This window comes from Capronia epimyces (assembly GCF_000585565.1).
Source record: "Capronia epimyces CBS 606.96 chromosome Unknown aczIQ-supercont1.4, whole genome shotgun sequence".
NCBI lineage: Eukaryota > Fungi > Ascomycota > Eurotiomycetes > Chaetothyriales > Herpotrichiellaceae > Capronia > Capronia epimyces.
Window position 1 is genome coordinate 643274 of NW_006912907.1, and position 24695 is coordinate 667968.

At 52.9% G+C, this 24695-nt stretch overlaps 7 protein-coding genes across 7 annotated transcripts; 5 read left to right on the forward strand and 2 right to left on the reverse strand.

Moving 5' to 3' along the window:
- Positions 1 to 1067: 1067 nt before the first annotated feature.
- Positions 1068 to 2308, forward strand: A1O3_04855 (uncharacterized protein; the record flags this gene model as incomplete). Its single annotated transcript, XM_007734983.1, has 2 exons — positions 1068 to 2235; positions 2271 to 2308. 2 exons carry the CDS (start codon positions 1068 to 1070, stop codon positions 2306 to 2308), a joined length of 1206 nt encoding a protein of 401 aa, XP_007733173.1.
- A 1237-nt stretch (positions 2309 to 3545) lies between these two features.
- A1O3_04856 (oxidoreductase) lies at positions 3546 to 4636 on the reverse strand (the record flags this gene model as incomplete). Its single annotated transcript, XM_007734984.1, has 2 exons — positions 3546 to 3833; positions 4007 to 4636. The coding sequence occupies 2 exons, from the start codon at positions 4634 to 4636 to the stop codon at positions 3546 to 3548; spliced, it is 918 nt and encodes a 305-aa protein (XP_007733174.1).
- Positions 4637 to 5703: 1067 nt separating this feature from the next.
- Positions 5704 to 9259, reverse strand: A1O3_04857 (uncharacterized protein; the record flags this gene model as incomplete). The annotated part of the gene is made up of 2 exons (XM_007734985.1): positions 5704 to 6219; positions 6272 to 9259. The coding sequence occupies 2 exons, from the start codon at positions 9257 to 9259 to the stop codon at positions 5704 to 5706; spliced, it is 3504 nt and encodes a 1167-aa protein (XP_007733175.1).
- A 5900-nt stretch (positions 9260 to 15159) lies between these two features.
- Positions 15160 to 17868, forward strand: A1O3_04858 (uncharacterized protein; the record flags this gene model as incomplete). Its single annotated transcript, XM_007734986.1, has 4 exons — positions 15160 to 15322; positions 15451 to 16628; positions 16677 to 17674; positions 17727 to 17868. 4 exons carry the CDS (start codon positions 15160 to 15162, stop codon positions 17866 to 17868), a joined length of 2481 nt encoding a protein of 826 aa, XP_007733176.1.
- A 1043-nt stretch (positions 17869 to 18911) lies between these two features.
- A1O3_04859 (ubiquitin-conjugating enzyme E2 J1) lies at positions 18912 to 20084 on the forward strand (the record flags this gene model as incomplete). The annotated part of the gene is made up of 1 exon (XM_007734987.1): positions 18912 to 20084. One exon carries the CDS (start codon positions 18912 to 18914, stop codon positions 20082 to 20084), a length of 1173 nt encoding a protein of 390 aa, XP_007733177.1.
- A 1091-nt stretch (positions 20085 to 21175) lies between these two features.
- On the forward strand, positions 21176 to 21666 carry A1O3_04860 (uncharacterized protein; the record flags this gene model as incomplete). The annotated part of the gene is made up of 2 exons (XM_007734988.1): positions 21176 to 21227; positions 21287 to 21666. 2 exons carry the CDS (start codon positions 21176 to 21178, stop codon positions 21664 to 21666), a joined length of 432 nt encoding a protein of 143 aa, XP_007733178.1.
- Positions 21667 to 21869: 203 nt separating this feature from the next.
- A1O3_04861 (uncharacterized protein) lies at positions 21870 to 24434 on the forward strand (the record flags this gene model as incomplete). Its single annotated transcript, XM_007734989.1, has 3 exons — positions 21870 to 22235; positions 22296 to 22558; positions 22607 to 24434. The coding sequence occupies 3 exons, from the start codon at positions 21870 to 21872 to the stop codon at positions 24432 to 24434; spliced, it is 2457 nt and encodes an 818-aa protein (XP_007733179.1).
- Between the last annotated feature and the right edge of the window lie 261 nt (positions 24435 to 24695).

Consider the following 24695-nt stretch of genomic DNA (forward strand, 5'->3'; position numbering starts at 1 on the left):
ATGGTGGACGGGCGGAAAGAATGTATCCTCGTGCCCGTTTGCTCGTTTGCGCAGGGAAAACGAGAGTCGAAAAGGATTAATTGCTAGGTAGAAGCTAGGTACCTACGGCATTCTATTATTCATATTCGCCCGCGGCGCCGGGGCCGCCATCAGATCACATCGCCTCAACCTCAACCTCGACCTCAACCTCATCCTCATCCTCTGTCGTAGCTCGCGGCCCTACCCAACTTCCTCTCTTTTTCCACACTCGCTTCGATAGAATTTGACCGTCTGCTGGGCTCGTTCCGAACATGGAGGCGAGTTGCCTATTTTCCGCACGCATTGCATCTCCTGCATTGAACCGCTCGAACCCGGTCAAGGCCCGCCACTGGCCTCGATGTAGACAAAGAAATCAGAATCTCAATCTCAATCTCAATCTCTGCATGAACCACCTGGAACCCTCCTATTTCCCAAGCAGATGTATCCTTAAATGTTTGCAGCGGCCTCCTCAAAATGAAAGCCAACACGAAAAAAGCCTTCCCTCTGCTATACCACGGCCCTTGATTGCTTTCCCTTCCAAAATTTACCTATCCCTTCATCTCCTAGTATTGACTGAACTTTCCCTACTGTTCCCTCTAACCAGCCTCGAGTCTTAACATAACTTACCCGTCGCTTACTTTTTTTGTTCGCGAGCAAGAACCTTTGAAGCTATTGTTAGTCACTCGCGCGAGCAGATGTCCAATTCTAGGATGACACTATCGCTCTCAATCTGCTGAGACGACATGGAGTCATTTCATAACTATTGGCAGGAAGGCTGGCAGTATGGGGGTTCATTTGGCCGCCAGCATACATCTCCTGAGCGGCAGGAACATGAGACGTCCGTTGCTGAAAAGGAAATTGACCATAATATCATTGAAGGAGCTCACTTCAGCAGGAAATCTCAAGGTAGCCAGAGTCGTCACAATACTCATGGCACACAAGAGTGCACTACAGGCACCACATCCCACCTATCCTGCGCTCGGTCTAGCGAGAATCAGCCTATTCGGGAGCATGTGGAACTTGCCACAACCCGCCAAGGGTTCAACAGCATGACAGCCTCACGCCGCCAGAGCAACGCGCAGTCTAACAGATTACAAGTCTCCAACCCATTCCAATACTATCCACCAGACTATGCTGAGCCACCGGAATCTACTCTACAAGCCCGAGGAATACAGGAACACGACAACGTGTCAGATCACTTCACTCATGAGTACCATGTTTCTCAGCAAGCAGCGTGGGCATACAACCCGGCCGAAGATACAAGCGCATGGCCCGCTAGTCAGGTACCTAACAATCTACCGGGACTGACAATCAACCAGCCTGCTGTCCAGCCGTATGGGTATAATAAGCATCATCCAGAGTTCCATGAGCATGGATCGAACTTGCACGCAGATCAGTATTACAAGCAAGAGGACGTAGTGTCATGGAATCCAGAGACCCGGCCAGGAGTCGTGGTCAACGCCCGTGGGGGACAAACCAGAGACACACTTGGTCAGTTAGAGGATGACCTCGCCATGCTTGACTTCCCAGAACCCTTGTCACGAAATGGAGCCGCACGCTTCTTTCCCATCCAACAGAGAACTCAAGCATTAGGTGCGACCATGGAGCTGGCGGAGCTGATGGATGCGGAACCTCTTTGCGTGACCTCCCAATTTTTCCGTGACCACAGCGAAACCGCATACTTAAAGCACATCAGCCAGACTCCGGATCGGGAAGTCTTCTCTAGCGACCCTGCATTTGCTGATATTGCCGAATCAGGGCCTGTTACGTCCTTCAAAGATCTCTATCTGCGCAAAGAAGCTCTGAAGTTGAGCTTTGAGAGCGATGACTTCGCTAGCAGTGACTTCAGGCACGTCCAGCAACCTTCTACATGTGCTGGACAGAAACATCGCTATCAACCGTGTTCAAAGCAGACCAAGGATCACGCACCGCCGTCTATTGACCAAGATGAACGCCTCGCTTCGCAGAGAGTCACAGACACGCCCGAACCTATTGCGCTCTCTGGGTCCTTCGGCGCAGCACCCATGAAGCAGCGACAAGAGCCAAATGATCAGCCATACTACCAGCCTCGTGATCAGCAGTGGCTGCCCTCGCAAGCAACAAACCAGCAACAACCGCACCATGACAACGGGGCATATTCCGCCACTGACATCCACGACGCCCAGCAGCTCCGCTCACCACATGCCCAGCGCGGTCGGCCGCCGTACACGGACAATGGTATGAATCAGTCTAAGCACAAGACCCAGGACCAGGACATGGCCAAAAGCGATCCGCCGAAGCTATGCAATAATGCTCCGGCCCTTCGTCAGGCTCGGTCGCCCTGTACGGCGAGTAGGAGTAGCCAGGATCAGCATCTCGAGACGGACCAGGGAACGTGGACCCGACAATCCGCCTCTCGCTCTCTGCGACCTAATCCAAAACCGAGCCGAAAGCGAGCTTATGCCACTGCTCAAATCCATGCACACGGACACGGGGATGGTTACAAGTCCCGGAAGCGGCGCAAGTGAAGCAGCGAGGGCTCCTCCGGTCCGGTACCTTTACCGTCCACTTTCAAGTCTCGAGCTCGATTGAGGCCAACTCCCACGGACACGGCCTGGCAACAGTCATTCGAAACATACAGAGTACATGTATTTAATTGGTAGACAGCCACGCACTCCATAAGTCCGGCCTCTCTCTCTCTCTGTGGGCTCGGAGCTATGTCCTACACATCCTTCTTCCTTTGGTCGGAACAGACGCCCGGGGTGCCTTCCTAGAAAATTCAGGATGTATTGGAAAGAAATATTGAACCCGACTAGGTCATCTGGATTGTGGTCTCAAGATTCAAGATCCGATCGACCCCGACTAAGTCATCTGGATTGTGGTTTCAGTATCCAAGATCCAAGATCGACTTCGGCATTGGTCCTATTGCTTGTCTGTCTGTATGAATGGATGCTCAATACAGCAAATGAAAAATTGAAACAGCATTTCCCGCCCCCAACTAATATTACCTAGACCTAGTATCCGTACTGCCGTTACAGCTCTTGGATGCCCAGCTAGGTGCGCAGCATTCATTGTTTATTGATCTACCACTACTAGTATCTGAGGCTTCAAGTTCATGTAGATGCCCGCTTCGGCTTGGTAAATTGAGTTCTTCACGCGACCACTGGGTAAAGGCGCACTGGGTAATAAATGCGAATGAAGAGAGAAGGAAAGACTGCTGGGAACTAAGAAACTCGATCAAGTATAGACATTGTAAGCATTGGCTAGCTACCATATGTGACTTGCTTGGGATTGTGCGTCTTCGTCTATCGTTCATCCCATCTCGGCCTCCATCCTACTTTGTGACAGCCGCGCCAGACCGGTCGAGAAAGCCGGCCGTACTATGAGCCGGGTCGGAGGTATGTTGGGTTTCCGTTGGACCACAAGAGCCGCTCAGTCCGTAACGTATATGAGTGTTGCAAGCGCGGTCGCCGTCCCGGTCACAGTCGTGGTCACGACTTCCTGTGCATAACCGTAGCCGCAGCCTAAACAGCAAGAACGCAACCGAGTTAGCCCAGAGCTGGTCCAAAATGAAACAGAAGCAACACGGATTCGGGCCAGGCTTGAAAAAAGTCCATGCCCACGACTTGGTGAAGGCAGGAAGGGCGGACGTGAGGGGGGAAGAGACTGACCTGATGATTGGGGAAGATCAATGTATCCGCAATCACGACATTTTCCCTCCGCCCGGCAGCAAAGACAACCACCTCGGCGATGTCGTCCGGCGTGAGGGGCTCGACGCCCTTATACACAGCGTCGGCTTTGGATTTGTCGCCGTAGAATCGGACGACGGAGAATTCCTGTCCACGAAACGGAAGGTGATGTTAGTAGGGTGACACGCATAAAAACAAACATTGCGCGGGGGTAGGATTGCCCTCCTCGTGTGCCGACTCAAGCCAGACTGTGTATCAACCCGCTATTCTGAAGGAGAGGGGTGAGTGCGGCCAAAGGGGTCGCTCAAGGCACTTCTCACCGTTTCGACCTGGCCCGGATCGATCTCAATGACCCTGATTCTCGTAGCAATCAACTCTCGGCGCAGGGAATCCGTGAACGTGCGCACGGCGGCCTTGGTTGCACAGTAAATACTGCCACCAGGATAGCCTTCACGCCCGGCAATGCTGCCGATGTTGATGATGTCGCCGCGCCCACCGTCCTCACCGTTGCGCTTCTTCTTGAAGATCGGCAGCACCGCCTGCGTCACGTTGATCAGGCCCGTCACATTGGTCGCGAACATGACGTTGATGTCCTCGGCCTTGATGTCGGGGGCCTGGTCCACGCCCTTGACCAGCCCGGCGTTGTTGATGAGGATGTCAATGTCCTTGAACTCGGCAGGGAGGCTGGGGATCAGGTTGGCCACCTCGTCGGGGTTTGACACGTCCAGCTTCACCGGCAGCACTTTAACCCCGTCGCCGACCTCCTTCTTGATGTCCGCCGCCACTTCTTTCAGGGTGTCGATCCGCCGCGCCGTGATGATGATCTTCAGGTCCTTCGGGCTGGTCCGAGCGAACTCTTGCGCGATACTGCGTCCGATGCCGGACGAAGCACCCGTGACCAGCACGGTCTTGCCCTCGAGGCGCTTTGCTACGGAGGAAGTGGACGACATCTTCCGGATTGTCTGCGCGAGGTACGGATACTTCGACGAGGTCGGGCGTTGGCCGGCGTAGGAGAGTAGCTTGTGCGGGGAACTGGGCCGCAGAGAGGGAAATGCGAGGAATCTGCCGGCGGATATGAAGGTAGAGAAGACGGTAGGGGATGGAGGCATGTACAGAGCAGAGAGCAGATGTCAAGGCAGCAAGTGAGGAATTCTGACCGAGGGCTCGAGGGAGAGGAAGTGGGAGTCTCAAAAAGCTGGCCCAGCGCCATTGGGAGTCAGAGCCTCAGAGCCCGCTTCGGCTTTTGGCTTGTGGTTTGATAGGCAATGAATGCACCGAGCCCGAATTTGGAGGAAATGACGAATTCGTACTCCAATATTACTATATCCATTAAGGAAGGCGCCTGAAGGCATTTGGAGCCGGACTGCCCCCCAGCTCGTGCCGCGGCCAATCAACTTGTCACCTTCATCGGCGACAAACCCGTAGCCTTGTCACACACGTGACCCCGACTATTCGTAGTCCATTAGATACCAAGGTATGTGTACCAAGGTATGTGTACCAAGGTATGTGCACATTAGTGTTATTAGGCTACGACAGGATGACGGCGTATAGAATAGACTGTAGACTGCGTTGGTACCGATATGCCCATCTCTGAAGACAGTCGTCGAACGGAGAAGTCGCCCAATATCCAGAAACACTGTCTATGACATGCCGAGCAATCCCCCCTGTGGGCATTTCAGACTTCCTTCCGACCGTTCATCGCCGCCAATGAATGCAAGACCCCTCGACTCCTCTGAGCAGAGGATATCATGCACGCAACTCCGTATTGGCAGCATCAGATTCGTAACTTGGCATAACCTCGTTGCTTGCAAGGAGCTCCACAGCTTTTGTTGGAGAAAGTGCCACCTGCAACATCACTCAACCCGACATCGCCAAATTAGTTGCTTCCGTCAACCCGAACGACGGACGAGAAGGCTCTCCGACTCACGCCCACCGGTATATGCCGAGACATTCCTACCTCCAAGACAGTAGGGGAAACATACTTTTGTACCAGACAAAAGCGACTAGGGAGTGTTGGCTATAGAAAACCTGATTCTGATAGTAGACGGGTGATCTTGTCCTCCTCTTTCTCGCGGGGTTCGATCTTCAAGCTCTCATTGTACAAGTCTTGTACGTTCCTGGCGCTTTTCATGTTGTCGGAAATCCAATCTTGCAACTCTGCCACAGAGTTGAGGCTGTAAGGCACATTTTGATACTGCTGAATATCTCGGATAACTTCGGCGGTTTTGGTCCGTTTAGCAAAGTTGATGAATTCGGTATTCTTCACAAGGGACGCAATGCCATCCTCGATAAAAATCAAGTCGGTCAAGTAGACGCCCAAGAAAGGGATGCAGGGAGGTGTCGCAGCGTGCAGTGTTGCTCGATATTGGACAAAATTCTTCGACGAAGAAATGAGTTGGCGCATCGACTCCAGCATTGCCCTGGTCTTGGGGTTGACCTGATGCCATGTGCGATTGAGTCGCAGTATCGGTGCTGTGCCCATGGCCGAGATGATCGCCGTCACGGCCGAGAAGTTGTTCAATAATCGACATTTCTGATTCTGTCAGTCAAACTACCAAACTCCGGAAACGTAGAGCAAGACTCACATCTGCGATTGCCACAAAGTGTTTGATGATGACAACCCTCTTTTTGAGATCGGATTGCTGTATTATCATCTCCGCGACCCAGTTCGTCAACTGATTAGAATGGAGAATCAACGCCTGCACATTCGGCGCAGTATCGTTGTTATCCGATTTGCCCTTCTTCTCCCATGTCTTCGCCAGGCACTCGACCGGTTTGATCTTCCCATACAGTTTCGATTCAATTATCGTCAACTGTCTGGCAAACTCGGTAGGATCGATGTCGAGGAATTTCATTTTCTTCATATTCCTCGGTAGGATGGGTGTAGGTGCAGAGTTTGTAACTGTGAGAACCAGCCTCTTCGAAGACGTTTCTCCTCCCTTCAGTCGTTGTTCAACGATATTAACTACCACCTTGGCGATCTTGGTGCTGATGTGTGTACTCTTCGCGAAGGCCTGGATTTTTTCAAGCAAGGCCTTGCAGGCATCATCGTCACTCTCCATCCAATACAGCTCCAGCCAGGTTTTAAGAATGTTCAGTACCCTAAACCGGGCCGGCTTTTGCTTGTGCTCCTCCCAGATGAGGAACTCGTCTCTGTTCAAGCCAGCCGGGGGCTGTAGATTGAAACGTTGCACTAAAAGCTCGAACAATTCAGACGCGGTTGTGAAGGACCGATAGGTGAGCAGAAAGGTGGTTGTGAATTTCGTGTCGGGGCGGTCGTGGCGAGTGAGCTGTTCAACCAACCCGGTCAGCGTGCCGCTTTTGACCTGCGGCGGCTCGCTCTTTGTGTCATATGTCACTTCATCTGCATGGTCAAGCTGTAGATACCAAGGCACCTCATCCACAGGAAAGCTTGACTCCACGTTACCAGTTTCAAGCTGTGCCAGATCCGGCGGGATCTGCCCAAAAAATTGGCTCGCTTTGTCTTTGGTTGGAGGACGACGAAGCTTGTCTGGCAATGCTGGATCTTGACCCAGCGTGTATGACTTGGATTGGCCGAGGTCCGCCAAAGCAGGACGATTGTTCGCAGCGTGGGCGGAATCACCTCTGAGATGATGAGCCTGGTATGTTTCGCCACCGTCGGTCATGCGGTGATCTCGTTTGCTTGTCGGTCTGGGTGGGTTCAACGAGGTTGCTGGAAGTAGGAGCTGGAGAGCGTACCCAATGTTCGAGACAAGAGTGTCGAGTTGCTTGCAAGCGCCTCGAACATTGTTCATGCGTACATCCAGAGGCTCGCCTCGGAATTCGGCCCATTCGTCCGGGAGTGGTGCTGTAACTGCCTGGCAGACATTTATCAATTCACCAATCGAGTCGTAGGCCTTTTGCTTTTGTGCCCCAAAATCAACCAGTGACGGTTTCTGAAACACGTTTCCCAGGACCGAGAAGTCGATTGATTCGATGTGTGTAATCCACGGCCGAAAGTGTTCGATAACAACGCTGGCTGCGTGACAAATAGTGTCACCAATTGTGGACTGTCGTGCCGGTGTCACAATCTTCTCAGTCAACAGAAGTGACTCCTCCAGTCGGCGAATGCTCGCCACCAGGTGCTTCTTCGAGTCATCGATCTGATGTAGCAGTTGGGCGTCGAGTGGGACGAAAGGGCGTGGTCGAAGTTCGTCATTCGAATCCATAAACGAGACCTCTTCGAGATTTGCTCGGCTGTCATTGTTGTTGTCCCGCCAGCTTCCCCCGATATTGCTCCCCAAGATGAAACCAGGAAACAACCGTGGTATCTCCTTACCTCGCTGCTGCTTTGCCACCTCGACATACCCGTCGACACCGTTCATCACACCGTCCGCCTCTTGCAAACATTTTGTTAGAGCGTCTGCACTCGGCCAATCGGCGGCCGCGATGTGTGACGACAGGACAAGTTTCGAAAACTTCGACATCATCTCGCGGAAATGGGGGTAGAGTGCTTTGTTGGAAGATATGATGGACGGGACACCAGAGTGATTGTCAGTTGTGCCTGAGCCTGCGGCAAGGAGCATTCTGAGATGATCCGAGATGTCTTCTGCCCTCCGAACGTAGTCGGCACGGGCGTGGGTACGGATCGCATGCCGGTATGCGTCAATTGCAGTTCGCATATTCTCGACCAAAGTCTCCCAAGTAATAGAGGCTGCGGTGGTGCCATCCAAAAAGTATCTTGCTGTGGGAGATTTAGTAATCTTCGGCTTCGGAGGTACAGTGAAGGAGGTGGCTGTCATTTCAGGAGGAGGCAGCGTCATCGAGATACCGGTAGAACCAAAGGTGCCAGTGAATGTGTTGGGCAATTGGTTGCCTGTATGTTGGCCGGCGCTTACATCGAAGGAATCCATAGAAGTGGAGGTGGAGATGCTACTAGAAGTCACGGAACCCTTTTTGCGTGAAGAGACAAAAGACTGTTCACCATCAGCCTCAGATGCGGAACCGTCATAATCCTCCTCATTCTGCCCATACCCTCCTGCCATCATTTCTGGGGGCGGTCTGGTCTGTTCCGGCACGTGGAAATGACTGCGATCTCGAGGACCAGGCTCATCTGAACTCGTAGGTGTCTCTAAGGGCAGTTCCATTGTGCTGACACCTGTCAGCGTGTTGAAATAGAACAGTCGTCCATCCGGAGTGGCCTGAGGGACCCAGAACGCAGCCTCTTCTTGTGTCTGGGTGCTAGCCCCTTCGATTGGAAAGTCAGAATCATCGTCTTGAGTGCGCCCGTCTGAATCCTCCTCTTCATCGTCATAATCCTCCTCAGTTCCCGACCCTGTACTAGTCTCGCTCTCATCGTGGCCTCCAGGGCCTGACCCCCTCAGCTCACTGGGATCGGTTATTTCAACGGTATAATTACTCGGGAACCAGCCCCGAACATCGTTTATCACCCCGTCCCACCAGCCACTCTCAAGTTGTGTCAAAACCTGGATGATATCACCCTGTCGGAAACTGAGGCTGGTATGGTCGTCCGCCTCATAGTTGTACAGGGCTCGGACATAGATGGGTGGAGGAGGTGGAGGAAGGTCTGGACTGGCAACATAGCCGTTCATAGCAGCCGCTTGAGCAGCACGTCGACGTGGCGAAAGGCCACTCATGGAAGAACCCGGTCTGGGAGCGGATTGAGCTGGTCGGACGGGTACTGTGTAATGGAAAGCTGCGCCGAATGTCGACCCAGACTTGGTTGAGCGGTCTGGTGAGGTCGAGTCTTGTGCTACTCTGCGAGAAATTGACATTTCACCACGGTTTTCCGACAAGAGACGAATCCAACACCCGAAGCTTGCCTGTCGGAGCACAGAGAGACAGGCAGGATCTGCATATTCGACGGCGGCGTTATACGGGCCAGGCAGAGAGGCAGACTACGGAGCGCCGCCGAACAATCGTGATATAGAAGGGAGGGTTACGAGAGGCGAATTGAGGGCAAAGCAACGGAGTCTTCTGGTCGACTGCCGTGGCAGATGTCAGACGTTCTGCGATGATAGGTGGAGAATGATAGGCGCCAGGTCGAAGGAGAGGGAGCTCGAGTGGACAGGTCGTCAGGCGGCTATCTGCAACAGTGTTGCCGGTGCAGCGAGAGCAGAAGGCGTTCCCGTCGAGAAGAGGACGACAGAGGGCCAGAGAAAGAGGGCTTAGGAGGCAGAGGGTGCGTTCGCTAAAAGTATGGGTACGGCGAAAACCCAAGATAGAGAGTCAAGGATTGCTTTGTGGTGAGGCCGTTGAGATCCCTGCTGCGCGTGGAAGGACGATCCATGGGCTTGTACGGTCTCTGTTCTGCACAGGCGTTCTGATGCTTGCGCCCAGCCATCTCCACAACCTTTCATACCACTAACTATGTAGTACGGATACGTACTCTGTAGTTCCCATCTCGACTCTCGACCCCAGTCCGTCAGTCCTCAGTCCCTGAAAGACCTGGGAACTGGTAATCCTACCGGTCAACAATTATCCTGTATTGCCTTCTATCATCCAATTGTCTTGCAAGATCGTTCCTCAGCCGCCTGTCAAGTGTTCGCAAGCCCAAACCATACAACCCAGTCCAACGTTGGCCCATGAGCCACTATCCAATGGTGCTCAACCCACCATTCCCTGGCCATTCTTCCAACCAGGAGGTCTCGATACATATTCGTTAGCCCAGCAGCCCCCCTGTCGCTGACCTCTCCGCCGGGTTTCGCTGTGTTTCTACGACCCCCATCTTCCTCGAAGCGAAAGAGACTCTGTCTTCTCTTGGTGGTGCGACTTGTCCGTTGTTTCAAGCTTCGTCGGTCACAAACCTTGGAGTAGCTGATTCCTGGAGTATGGGCTTACGCCTCTCCCCGGACATCGTGGTTCCGAACCGAAGGGGACACCAAAAAAGAACCCTGCACTAGAGCAGCATACCTACCAGGAACATTCGAGCGAATCCTTTACGTTACATGATTGTACCAGCATGCGCCAATCCAAGAGCAGGCAGAGAAATTCGTTCTCTACTCGTCGTATGGCAACAAGTCTTGCATGTCTCTTCAGCCGGAGCTCCGAGAATATCAGGGCCCCCAGGTTTCTCTTTTTGGATCTCATTGGATCTCAAGACACGTCATCAACCAGAGGAGCTTCATAGGTTCGGACGACGTGCGACACTGTTGAGTTCAAAGCTGCCTTTCCACCCCGATCCCAACATGCAATTTGCCGGCGATACACGAGGCAGGCAGCTATTTCTTTGATTCCGAAACTCTCGAAGAACCCCGAACACAGGATATGAGAATTAATCCCTTTATCTGTCTGACTATGAAAGCAAAAACTGGCCGAGGCATTGTTTGACTGCGCTCGCACTGGGCCTTCATATTTTGCTCCGTTGGTCCACAGTCAAGGCTACACGTCAGCCTCAATGGTAGAAATGCTTCTCTACCTACAAAACATTGCGATGACATCGAGGTAGGTGGGTTTGATTACAGAGTCAGCCTTCAAGAGGCAAGCCTTGCATTCTATCTACCTAGGGGCAGGATCTGGCCTGACCTATAGGAAGTGTCTTCCCTGGTGTGAGCTAGTCGAAAAAATAAGTTGACTGCTTGTTACAAGATTGAGAGAAAGTTGTCCTGAGTGTGACTGAGGATCCGCGTCAATCTTCGGTTATAGTGAATGTGGTTTTGCTGATACCAGTCCACCTGGATGCGTGCATTTCACGAGAAGGAATGAAGCCTGAGGATTCCATCAGGCGGTTTGGACGGCTCGAACACCATCGACTGCTTTTCTCTCGGACAGTAAGATAGCCTCTGGACGAGGCCTGAATGTGCGGAATGTCGTGAGGTATCATCTTGAAACGCACTTCCCAATGATTCTGGGAATTCCATTATCGCGCGAGCTCAGTCTCTGATGCTGGTATATCGACAGAAAATGCGCCAGTCTCCGGCAATAACGGAATCTCCGGGTTTTATATCAGATACTACTGCAGAATGAGCTACATGACCCTCCGAGTATGTTTTGTTATCCTCCTTTATACGACACACAAGGACAGAACCAGGTACAGCAGTATTCCTTTCCTGCCAGATGCGCAATCCGTGCGCGAAGTCTCTCAAAGAACAGTTTCCTTGAACGGATAATCTCACCTCCGACCAGTTACCGAGAGCTTTTCTCTACAAGGTCTGTGAGGGATCTGAGCGATGAAAGTTGCCGTGTCTTGGGGCCGAGCAAAGCATCTCAGATAGAAATCAAGCCACGCTAGGAGCGTGCCACATAGTAACGGCCCTGGTGTCATTCACGTTAGATGAAATCCCTCGCAACCACTGTCTAATGTTCACGGCATTGGCGCAGGCATCTCTCCATAACTGCATCGTTCCCAATCAGTGGAGACTGCGCAGACGTCTGACTCGACACTTTTGCCAGACAATATTCGTGCGAATCTTGTCAAAATAGGCTTCCGAAGCGGGACTTCGGTTCGGCTAGTAGATACCAGGCACTGCTAAGCTTGATAGATCGAGGGTGAAGATATCTGAGTCTTCGGATGAAGAATTAATTAGGTTGGTGCCTAGAAAAGCCGGACGCGACGCGCAGTGAGCTGAAGCCACTCCATGGTCGGTCTGACACATGTCCCCTGACGAAAGGAGCTCACAATCACCCAAAAGACTCAAAAGTCTCCAATATCGGCCGGATCACAAGATGTCTGACCGGTACTATCGTCCTTTGCAGCTCTTCGACTTGTTTTCATCTCCTGTGTTCAGTCTTCGATTTCAAGAAAATTGTGCGGTCAAGCGTGCATTGCTGAAGTAGGGCCATGTCTCAGGAACATCCTTATTCCAATGCCCGGCTCTCATAGTTCACTTTATTGGTGTTAGACAACGCACCTCATGTTCCCCATCGAAGGATGCTGCATGCACAGTAGAAGCCCACGACGTTCGTTCGTTCGTTTATCCCTGTGAGGTTCTGAGAGTTCGGAGCAGCCAGAGAGGGGGAGAGACCCGTCCGGCGTCCACCCCCTCGGTGCTTCTTGTGATGGTTTCAGCCGATAGCGATCAGCTGATAAGGAAGCGACATTCATTCGGGCTTCTCGAATCATCCCGAACGGGGCGAGGCGATTGGGGTTGGCAAACCAGTGAACGATGCGACACTGCCGGAGATTGTTCAGACTTCAGATGAGGTTTGGCCCTTGGGCAATACCGGGAGGTAGACTCCGTAACGAGGGTGGGCGGCGAGCGGGGCATTGTGGCTTGACGGCTTGTGGGATCCCGCCGGCTGTCATTGCTGCGGCGTCCGTGGTGGCTCCCTTCCATCCCGGCGTGGTAGGTGCTTAGCTGGAAGCTGGAAGCCTTAGGAGCCGTGCTTCGACTGACGCTGGCGCCTCCCCTTGCAACTTGGACCGACGTAGCGGAACCGAACGACAACAAGGTACACATGGCAGACCTTTGCTGGAAGAGTCCAACAGGAAAAATGCAGAGGCTCATGCAGGCACCCCAGGTTTGGCTCGTCCACCCGTCTCAGATACAGTTAGACTATACTCCGTATTCGGGGAGGGATACGCGTTATGATCAAGCATATCGTAGCAGCAGGAGCATGGGCGGCCTGCTTGCGGCCATTTGTAGGTAGACGTTCGTCTAGCCTGGAGCAAAGGCGTTGAGCGGGGATCTCATGAAGGACAGACTCTGGCTTATTCCATGGCCAAAGAAGTCGCACCATGAACGCTGTGAGGAAGTTTTGAACATTCATCGTCCGAGACTGCAGTGCGTGGGAGTTCGCTAACTTGTTGACTCGTACCAGTCTTGTGGGCGACTAAGAGACATAGCCCCTGCTCCTGTAGCAGCGATACGTACCAAACATTTCTCCGGAAAAGCCAAGGTCCAGCAGCCCGATTTTTACCCACGAGGACGGGATCTCGGATGATGGGTCACTTCCACTATTACGCGGAAGTAGAAATGACTCTTCCTAGGTCGAATATCCTAGCTATTCCAGGGGAAAGTGGCATAGTCTGACAAGAGGAACCACCCTTAACCAGGTGGAGGAGGTGAATTGACTGGCTGAGCTCCAAGCAGCGGTGGACATGTCTTCCCAGTCAGACCGAGTGGAATTCCCTGGTGTTGAATCCTAACCTTAGCCAGTCTTAGCGAGCTCCACGTCTCGAACCCAAGTAGGGCCCCCCCGGGTCAGGAGCTGGCTGCTGCAGGAACATGCCAAGGCGAGATTCAAAAATGCTGACGATCTGTCTCCCATGCAACCACTAAACTCACTTGTGAATATGTCCTCAGCAAATAAATGTCATGGTTTGATTCGGCCATGTGCCGTAACAGTAACTGTTGTGCCCTCCAGAAGCCATCAATTGTAGCTGGCCTGTCCAATGAGAAACGAAGCTTGGCTTGTCGCACTGCGATGGTTGGAGGCCGCATTCTTGGGCGTCACGCTGGATAGCCAACGGCAAGCGTGGGTACGGACCGACGCTCCTGGGATTGATTGATGGCTGGTGGGCGGGTGGCTGGGAATGTGTCGCGAATCGATGATGCTCAAGATCCAAATGCCCCCGATTCCCACTTTCGACTACCAATCTTCGCCCTCATATTTTCGCCAGCTATCACCATCACCGGATCTCATAGTAAGGAGACTCTCCCCGGTATTCAGCACTTCCCTCATAGATACCTGTACACGTACTCGTAGAAGGCAAAGCAACGCCCATCTTCGACTACCTCGACTTATATGGCATGGTACGAAAATTGGGACATCGTAGACCAGGGATAGCGGTTCCTTGAGAGGGGCTCGCGGTAACAACGGTAACTGTGTAGGTGAAGAACTAGGTTAGGTAGGAAGGCCACAAAATCCGGAAGTGGCAGAAGCTGGCCGGTCGCTGGCCAGGCCGGAATGAGGGTCGAGGGGTTTTCTCGAATGCGAAGCTTAGCAGGGAAAGCTGGCACTGGAAGGGAGGGACGGAGGCGCTAGGCACACAAGGACTCGACATCGCGGGTCTGTCGCCTTGGGTGTTGTGACGGTAATTTTTCAGGGGCTTGAGGAGGGCCAGCAAGAAGGCGAAGGCGAGGGCAAAGGACCACGAAGGAGGGATGCCTGGAATCTCAGCGCCTCTGCTCGCCTCCTGCCCCTCCTTTGTTTCTTTTCATTGCACACGCCTCCTCTTCTCAGTGTTTCAATATCGTCGTCGTCGCTGCATACATCTGTAATATTATATCGCAAAACCCGCTGTTGCAGGCCAGCCTCCATATCCGTTTCGCCTCTACCAACCGCTGCTGCATGCTGCAGCACTCGCGCGGCCCCACGTGATCCAGCCTGCGCTGTCTTGCCAATCGAATCCAAATCCCCCTCTGTGGCCCAGCGAGCCAGCAAACCCCGGGCTGCAAACCTGCCACCACCTCTCACTTTTCCCAATCGACTCGCCTGGCGCTCCTTCTACACGGCATGAACACGGCGCATCCTACGTCCCAGAACCATCTCTCTCTTGAGCGAAAGGCTTGCGCGTGGTCGGAGGACTCTTAGCCTTTATTTGCGAACCATGGGCCAACCCGACACAGCTATCGGCTCTGAGGCTGCCAACACGGCCGCGACGACAGCCACTCCCAAGAAGCCTGCGTCGGCGCCCGAGAAGAAGTACAAGTGCCAGTACTGCAATCGAGCCTTCAGTCGAAGCGAGCATCGGAGTCGACACGAGCGATCGCGTAAGTAGAGCAACTTTTTTTTGTCTTTGCGACGTGGGGCAATGAGCAGACCCCGCCATCACCATCCATCATCATCAAGTGGGAATCATCGTCGAGTCGACCCCAGCTAACTTTCATCCTCTTGATAGACACCAAGGAGCGCCCCTTCAAGTGCCAGAAATGTCGAAGCACCTTTGTCCGTCGAGATTTGCTCCTGCGCCACGACCGAACTGTACACGCGAAGGATGGCGGCATCCCTTTGCAATCTGAAAGCCGAAAGAAATCAGGGACAGGTGCAGTGACCAAGACGTCGTCCTCAGCGGCCGTACCGTCAAAGCCCTCGATCAACATCGACGCTGGCACGTTGGAGCAGATAGAGGCAAGCAGCGATGGTATGCTCGACCTTGAAACTGCCGCCATGTTGATGACAGACTTCCAACACAAGGCGGCAGCAGCAGCAGTGAACGGCCATCTCCAGAACGGCGAAGGATCCATAACCAGTTACTCTCCCGACCGTAGCTCTCTCCTCGAATCCTCTGACTATTTGAGCGGTCCCAACAGTCTGCCACATATGCCCTGGGACACCTTTATGCCACAAGGCCCATCGGAACCAAAGGCCCACTCAATGTCGAGCATGTCTTCTCAAGATAACCTCTCTCAACCGCCCTACGTCCACATGGGATCGATACAGCCTCATCAAACGCATCTCCCGCCCATCATGGAACGTCATAACTCTCTCGGCGGTTCTCTCCCACCGACGTTCCCATCGCTAGCGGACTCCTTCCCGGTCTCTGCAACTCCAACGCCAAATGCGCTGTCCCCGTTTCCGTCAATGACTGGTCCTGTGTCTCCGGTGAACTATCGCAAGTCACCAGGTCCCGCCCAACCCCTTTCTTTGCCCAAAGCTCCTCAGTTCAAAAACGAGAATGAAAGAGCTAGTATCGCTAACCAGTTAGGCGGGGACATCGCGTTACCACCTTTACCTTCTATCAATCTCTACCTTACCACGTACTTCAACCTGTTTCACCACCATATGCCGTTTCTCCATCCTGTCAGCTTCTCTCCTGAGAATACTGAGCCGGCTCTACTTCTTGCCGTTCTGTCCATTGGAGCGTTGTACAACTTCGAACAAGAACAAGCATACCTCCTTCATCATGGTTCCAAGAAGCTTGTCAATCAGTTTCTGCAGAATAAAGACAACTTCGACTCCCGCAAATGCCCACTTTGGACAATGCAGAGCACCCTTCTGAATATGGTTTTTGAGAGCTGGAGTGGCGGTTCTCAAGGCTTGGAATGGGCATGCTCCATCAAGAGTTTGCTTGCTAATGTAAGTCGATTGCCCTGCGGTTTTAGTCTGCAACTGACCAATCTATAGATGGTTGCTGGCAACAAATACGAGCTCAAGCTTCGAATCGATGGACGCTCAGGTGCCCCCCCAACTCACGAAGAGTGGGCCGCCGAAGAAGGATGTCGAAGGACCTACTACGCAGTCTACATCTTCTTTGGGATGTTGACCCTGACCTACAATCACACCCCAGCCATCAGCTTCAACGAATTCGATTCACTGCCTCTTCCGTCCTCGGAATCCCTTTGGAACATCGAACCCTCCGATGAAGATTCTTGGCAAGAAATCTTTGCGGCATCGCCAACTATTACAGTCCGCGAGGCGCACGATAGCCTGTTCCAGGGAGATCCTGCCCGCTACAGTGCTTTCGCGACCCGAGTAATGATCAATGCCCTGTTTTTGGAAGTGTGGAATTTGAGACGGAGCTTTGAATCCTTGCAGGACGTGGTACTAGAGTGGAAGATTCGCATCGCCTTGGAGACCTGGGAGCGATCTCTGGACCTGTGTGAACCCGAAACTATCGTCGTGCCATTGTCCACACCCCACAAGAGTCACCCGCTCATCTTCAACTCCATGGCTGTCTACCGAAACACGAGGGCTTTTCTTGAAGTGGACCTTAAGAATGTCCAGGAAGCTTTGCGGTATCACAATTCCTTCGAAATCGCCGGCGCGATGACGCTTTCCCGCGACAACGTGAAGAGGACCAAGGAAATGATCAAAGTGGTCGAACAATGCTACGAGTGCATGGAAATTGTTGCCATGCAAGGCATCAACTGGGTGACGAAGACCTCTGCCACTAACTGGAGTATCGAATTTCCTCTCTGTGGTCTCGAACTCATTACCATTCTCAGCTTATGGCTATATCGCATAGAGCATGACGATCAAGAAGCGACCGAGGAGGAGCTTGCTATGTATATGAAAGTGCGTGGGTTATTCGACGACGACGCTGTTGATTCGAATGGCTCTCGTTTGAGTTCAACAGTCGCCCGCGTTTGGGGTACAATGCTGGACGGTGTTGTGGTTTGGGGGTAAGTCCCAGCATCGGTCATTTTGGCCACGAACAATACTGATGTTTGCTAGTATCTCCAAAACCATGGGCGAATCATTCAAGCTACACGCTCAAGCTCTGGTTGGATATATTGATGAACTACCCATAGATCCAGTCACGGGCATGCCCCAAGTACCGGATCAGACTTTGATGGGTATGGAAACAGCATACTAACTTTGCGATTTACGACACAACTCCTCTCTACATCCTGCATGGCGATCTCGAGGGTTATTTTTCGGCAACAGGACTCGGCGTTGAAACGGGCATAATCACCTTGTTTGTTTTCCAGCTTGTGGACTTTTTTTCGACAGTCTTGTCTCCAGCACCAGGTCCCGTCGTTGACAGCCGGTCGTTGCTATCCTCGAACCCGGCATTGTCCTCGTGACATGACACAGTCACTTCGTGATCATCTATCTCACCACTTGAAACACCTCGATCCAAATCCATCACGACCACATACAAACTAATCTTCTCTCTTAATACCTTGTGCGCTTAGAGATACAAGACGCTTTGTCTTCCATCACCTCTTCCCCTTAACGACATTTTCGCTCGAACAAAGATTGGACGAGCGTCAACCCCGGCCGGCAGGGATCTGGCTTATGAACCTTCAACTTTTTCTCAATTCTGACTTGAAACGGCCGTTTGCTGGTTTGGATCATTCTCCTCTGTACACTAGTGAAGTACGATTGCGCTGGGAGCGGAAAACATTGGCTGCGTTTGGCAACGGCACCATATAAGATTGCATACTATGTTTAGGGCGAATTTCAGCTTAATGATAACAAATCCTGCGACTGTCAAGGTTGCCTTTTCTCAACGTGCTCCCCGTTTTTCCTGTTCCCCAAAATCGTGTGTGATGCATTTGCTTCGATTCGAACTAGCCGGCGCTGAAACGGAGGGAGGCACAGTGGTGGCAGCAACAACGACATGATAGTTTAAAGCAGCAATCTGCCCACCCGAAAAGGGTCACGTCGCAGCCACCTCGACAGCCAGCCTTGCCAGTGTCATGCTCAAGTTGATATCAATCAGCCTTTACACCCACTGATAGACTGCAGGCTTGTCCCAGGACTCGCAGCCAAATCATATGACATACTCGATATTCCACAATCTGTCCGTATCCTCAATATCCAGCAGTCCCCGTATCCGAGGCTTCTTCCACCCTCGATGACCTCATCCTACGCACACCCACATATCAAGAAGCGCACCCACGACCATTGACCATGGCACCATCGCCTACAATGCGGAGGCTTCTCAAAGAGACCGCCGAGCTTTCGTCGTCGTCCTCGAATCCGAACCCTTCCTTCTTCGCGGCGCCTGTCTCGGACTCAGACTTGCACGAATGGCACTTCACGCTCCTTGGCCCGCCGGCGCCCTCACCTTACGCTGGTGGTATCTACCATGGGCGCATCACACTTCCCACAACATATCCGCTGAAACCGCCCAATTTCCGCTTCCTTACACCCTCTGGTCGTTTCGAAGTCAATCGCGAGATCTGTCTTAGCATATCAGGGTTTCACGAGGAGACATGGATGCCTGCATGGGGTGTGAGGACGGCGCTGACAGCCCTAAGATCTTTCATGGCCGAAAAAGGATCGGCAGGCCAGGTGGGTGGGCTCGAGTCCAGTCCGGAGGTTAGGATGAAGTTGGCCAAGGACAGCCGCGCGTGGAGGTGTGATGCGTGCCAGAAGTCGAACGAGACGATCATGCGTGAATGGTGGGAGATTTGTTACAAGGCCGGCGTGAGAGTTCAGGAGGAGGATCTAAATCTCGAATCACTACCCGATGGGATGGCCCTAGAGGCCAGGGATCCCAAAGCACAGAGCATACCGGAGCCAAGCGAGGGCGGTGCAGAAAGGCATTTAAATGAGAAGACTGCACAGCCGGGGACTTCCCAAGTACAGGTGCCGTCCGATTCTTCGTCCACAACGCCCTTGATGCCACCAAGGCCCTCTTCTTCAACGGATGTGCTTCATGTAGACGGAGCGTATCAACCACACAGTCCATGCTCAACCCTCCGTCCGGCATCCCCGGCGTCTCTTCCCTTCGTCCCCACGCCATCGGCCGAAGCAGTCCAGGCATCCGCCGAAGCAGTCCTTACACCATCTGACCTCGCTCTGCCACCACCCTCGGACGACTCACGGGCCCGACACCCCATGGTGTCCAGCATCCACGCACCCCCAGTAGCAGCGGCTAACGCGGCCGTCTTACGAACTGCACAACCGTTGGCCCTTCAGCAGAACGGAGAGCGACAGCGTGAGCAGACCATCACAATCGACCGCGCCATAGCGGGTGTCTTTCTGGCCCTGTGTCTGATGGTACTCAAGAAGATCTTCTACCCTGCGGGCGGGGCTGGACATGGAGGTGTTGACGAGTTCTATCTTCAGCGGGAGTGACCACCATTAGATTGCGCGTTCATGCAAGGCTATTTGGAGAGGCATATTGAGTGGACTTATCGTGGCTGTCTGGCCCTTGATGCCGGGTGCTCGGTGCTCGGTGCTCAGTGCTCGAGGTTGCTTTCAATAGAGATACCGTCGGTCTTTTGCTTGACTGCATATTCTAGCTATATTACAGCGAACGCACTGCGGCCTTGCAGAGTGAGACGAACAAACACCGGCAGTATCAGACATTAAGGCTGGTTGGTACCTTTCAACGGGGTACCCGGCCCTGAATATTAGCACCAAAGATCAACAACGCAGCGCCTCCCAAGCAGCTGATAATCACACACAGGCATGTCATCTCTCATTGGGAACGCTCCAATGCAATACAGTGAGGACTCGCCCGCAGCCCACTAGGCGGACACGACGTCATGCATGCAGAAATCAGATCGACATGAGGCAAACGAGACCACCAGAAGAGCAGGAGGAGTAAGATACGACTACACATCACCAATAGACAAGGTCGGTCGGGAATGGAATGCACAAGCAATGAGAATGAGACCCGATCGGATCCATCGGGGACAGCTTTTCCGTCTACTGGGCAAAGGGCAAACCTTCAATTCGTATACGAGAAGCACTATTTGAATATCGAATATTGAATACCCTACTTCTCAGACTGCCAGGAGTCAGTGTTATCTATTGAGAGCATAAATCTAGCTCGATGGAGTCACTAGGAGACACTCCGTACTTCCCTCTCAGCCTTGTCGCCTGGATGAGGCTGATATTACGAAGTCACGGGGTGCCAAGCAGATGAGGCTGGCTCTTTCCTTTTTCCATCAACTTCATGCCTCCCAACATACTTCTTTGGTCCCCTTCAAGTTCCAAGTGTGCTCAGTAGCTGTCGCATTCGCGGCGCTGGTGCGGTGCAGAAGGACAGGCATAGAGAGAACAACATCCAGTGCTCCAAATGTCCATAATGTTGCTGCGCCTCATCGACACAGCCTCGCGGGACACATTTTTGGGGTCATGACGGCCTACTTATAAGAACAATTGATCCACGAACCGATGACAACCTAGGGGATCGTCGTTGCTCTGGAATCGACCTAAATATGGTGGTCCCAGCATTTGGATTCAGCGTGGGGGACTTCATAGCTGCGATTGGTAAGGACGCCGTCCACCGAATCCCATCCCCGGTTTTATCCCCAACTGACCCGTCGCAGAGCTTTGTGCCAAAGTGGGCAAATCTCTTAGAACTGTCGGTGGCGCTTCAGACGACTATCAGCATGTCGCGATCGAACTGGAGGGACTCCAACTTGCATTGGCACGGCTACAGGCGCTTGAGCCGACCGAAAGCAATGTCAGCCAAGTCAACGCCATCCGAGGGATGGCCTTGGCTTGCAGGCTCCCGTTGCAGGAGTTTCTGACTAAGATCCAAACCTACGAGTCTCAGATGGGACCCTGGGCAGCCAGCTCACTCAAGGGTGCCGGGAAGAAAGCCAAATGGGCCGTCTTCATCACCCAGGATGTTCAGAAACTGAGGGGCATGGTGTCTGCCAAAGTCTGGAGTATAAATTTACTACTGGCAACCCACGCTTCGTGAGCAACACTTCCACTCTGTTGGGATGTCGTGGTGCTGACTGGAGTAGGGAAACGTTGTCCAAATTACACTCCACCAGCGGTTCGCGGCATACAGAAGTTCTATCGATGATGGAGCACCAACAGTCAGATTTAGACGACCTTTCAGCGAGAATCAATTCAGACAGTCTCGAGAATAGGAGGCTGCACGAGGCCGGGGCTACTACCATGAATGATATATCGGCAAAGGTGGAAGACCTCTATATGGGTGTTCAGTCGGCTAGGACTTCGATGTCTGACATCCTGACCACCCTGACAGATGTCTCGGCCAATATGGCATTGACCCGAAAAGGTGTCTCATCTCTGCAAGAAATCGGCTCCCAGATCAAGACACTTTTGCCCACCTTCCCCCGCGAACTCCGTGGCTATCTCAGGACAGTTTTGCGTTATAACATGCATATGTACTTCACCCTGCTGGACATTCAGAAAAACATTGCCACGGCTCCGACACAACAGCTTCAGTCAAACTTCAAGTTCGAAGACGCCTTAGGTGTGACCCGAGAACTTCCCTATGAATGGTTTCGACACTGGGAGGTATGTATGTCGAAGTATTTTGTATTCCCCTGCTGGATACGGTTGGTTGACGCGAAACAGCCTTTCGAAGGACTGCTTCGTTCGCAATTTCAGAACACTCCTGGCGAGGACAAGGTGCTCGAAGGGAAGTACCTGATCGTTCATGCCAATCGGCCTACGGTGGCCATCAACAAGGGGAATTGGGGCAATTGCATTACCCCAGGCGCAGAGATTCTTATGCTCATCGTCATGGAGTCCATCTCATGGCATGTTACTTCATGCCCTCGACCCACTTGCGACGGCAGACCGACCTTGGACTTTTCAGGCGGCGTTATGGCTTGCTGGTTTGTATGACCCAAGGCTGTTCAACATGGAGCTGACTATGATGCCAGCCCCAAATGTGGATTGAAATATCTGCCGCAGAAACTACTCAGCGGACCGGGTCAAGATCAAAACATCTCTGACGCCATACAAGTGCTAGAGAGCCAGATTGTAGAAGATGCCGAAGTGTTCGGCCATCGTCCCCTACCTGGTAATCTGGTGGGAGAAGATCTGTTAGGCGTCAACGCTGTCGAACCTAGCCAGCAAGACATGAACGCTCCAGATATGGACAGAGGGGCAACAGAGCCGAGCAATATTCCTTTCCTCGCCGTGAAAGCTTCTCCCTCTAATGGTTCGGATCATGCCTCACATTTTCCAGTGGCCGAGGACACCGGACAGGCCTCTGACAACACGTCTCCGCTTCATTTCGGGCCCATCGGTGGTCGTGATCACGATGAAGAACCTGCGACAGGAGCTGCTCCGATTATGAGATGGCTGCAGGACACCAGCCCTCCAGAGCAGTCTACTTCTCTTCTGGAGAGGCAAAGAGAGAAGGACCAAGCACAGCAACGCGCACTTGAGCAGGAGGCCAACAACTTGGAAGCGATTCGCAATGTTTTCATCAGCAATGCCCCGTGCCCGCCACCAGATCACGAGCTAGCCAGCGAGGGGATGCCGTTTGGAGCCCGTATCTATTACCGAAACATCATAGACCGGTACCCGGATGTCCCCAAGTATCTGGCCCGGCGCCTGGCGGAAGCCAACTGGAACCGAGCCAACCGACTGGCGAAAGTCAAGTTTCCCAACTTGGCCAACTTTGAGGAGTATTGGCGTGAGGATGACACTTGGGCTGACGAGAGTTCCGCGTCGACCTGGGGTGAAATCAACATCCTCCAGTCACCTGCCGACTGCGACCCTTCGGAACGAGAAATGCATCGATTGGAGGCCAAACTAGCTCAAACCATCAACGAAGAAGGTCCATATGAAAGGCATCAACACCAGTGCACTGACTGCTTCACCACTTTCCCGGCTATTCGGCTGCTACGTCTCCATCAGGTATTGAAGCATTCTAGTCCAGGAAAACACACCTGCCTAGAATGTCCTTCATCCTTTGAGGATGAGAGATTGTACTACTACCATTGGCACTTGGAGCATTCTGACATCGCAAACACCTGCCCCATATGCCCTGCTAAGGCCCAGGATCGCCATTCGCTGGAAGAACACATCCAGAAAGAACATGAAAACTCCATTTGTGCAGCATTCTTCCAGAAGGAAGATCCTGAGGCCGCTGAGAGTGCCGCCGGACGGACAGACGATGGGGCCCCACTCTCACCGAAGTCGGCGGTGCAGACTGCTGACGGTATTCCTCCCATGCAAAGCGAGCATCCGAAATCCTCGGATCTGATACAAAAGTCGGAGTCTGCACTTGCAAAACTATTTGGATGGAATCTCGATGTGCTGCTCAAAGGTCTCGAGAAGAGACCAGCAACGGAAGAACCTCCGTCTCAGAAGGCCCCTTCCGGATGGGAGGAAGCCCATTATCCGTACATAGCAGACGCTATGAGAAGTCGTGTTCACAACGAGACCGCCCCTGACTATTGGACTGGATCACGTCGGCGGCACAGCCGTTCGGCCTCGCTGTATTCGAGCAGGAACAGTTCATTACACGGGAGCGACCAATTCGATGCGAGGGAGCAATCCATGATTATTTATAATCCGGTGTCAGACTCTGACGGAGGAGAATTCGACTTCCAGCTTCCGTCACCCCCTGTGCCGTTGGGGGCCATCACTCGATTTATATGCGATATCTGTGGCAAGGAGCTTGAAATCAGACGCAAGCGCGACTGGAGGTCAGTACCAACGGGATATGCTCTGCAGTTTGAACTATTGTTTTGTTAATCATGGTTCGCAGGAAACACGTCCTCAAGGATCTACGGCCCTACTGTTGTATTGTCGATGGCTGTGCCGAAAAGGTCACCACTTTCTCGCTTCGCCGGCATCTGCTGGATCATCTCTGCCAGTGCCATGGCTGGACCGTCTCTAGGCCGTCGTTACCGGCGCTCCAGGTGGCAAGCGCGAAGCGAGTAATGAGGCCTAGACACCGTCTCCTGAAAGCCCCTGATACTCAACTAGGAGGGATCTCCCCCGGAAGTTGCCCCT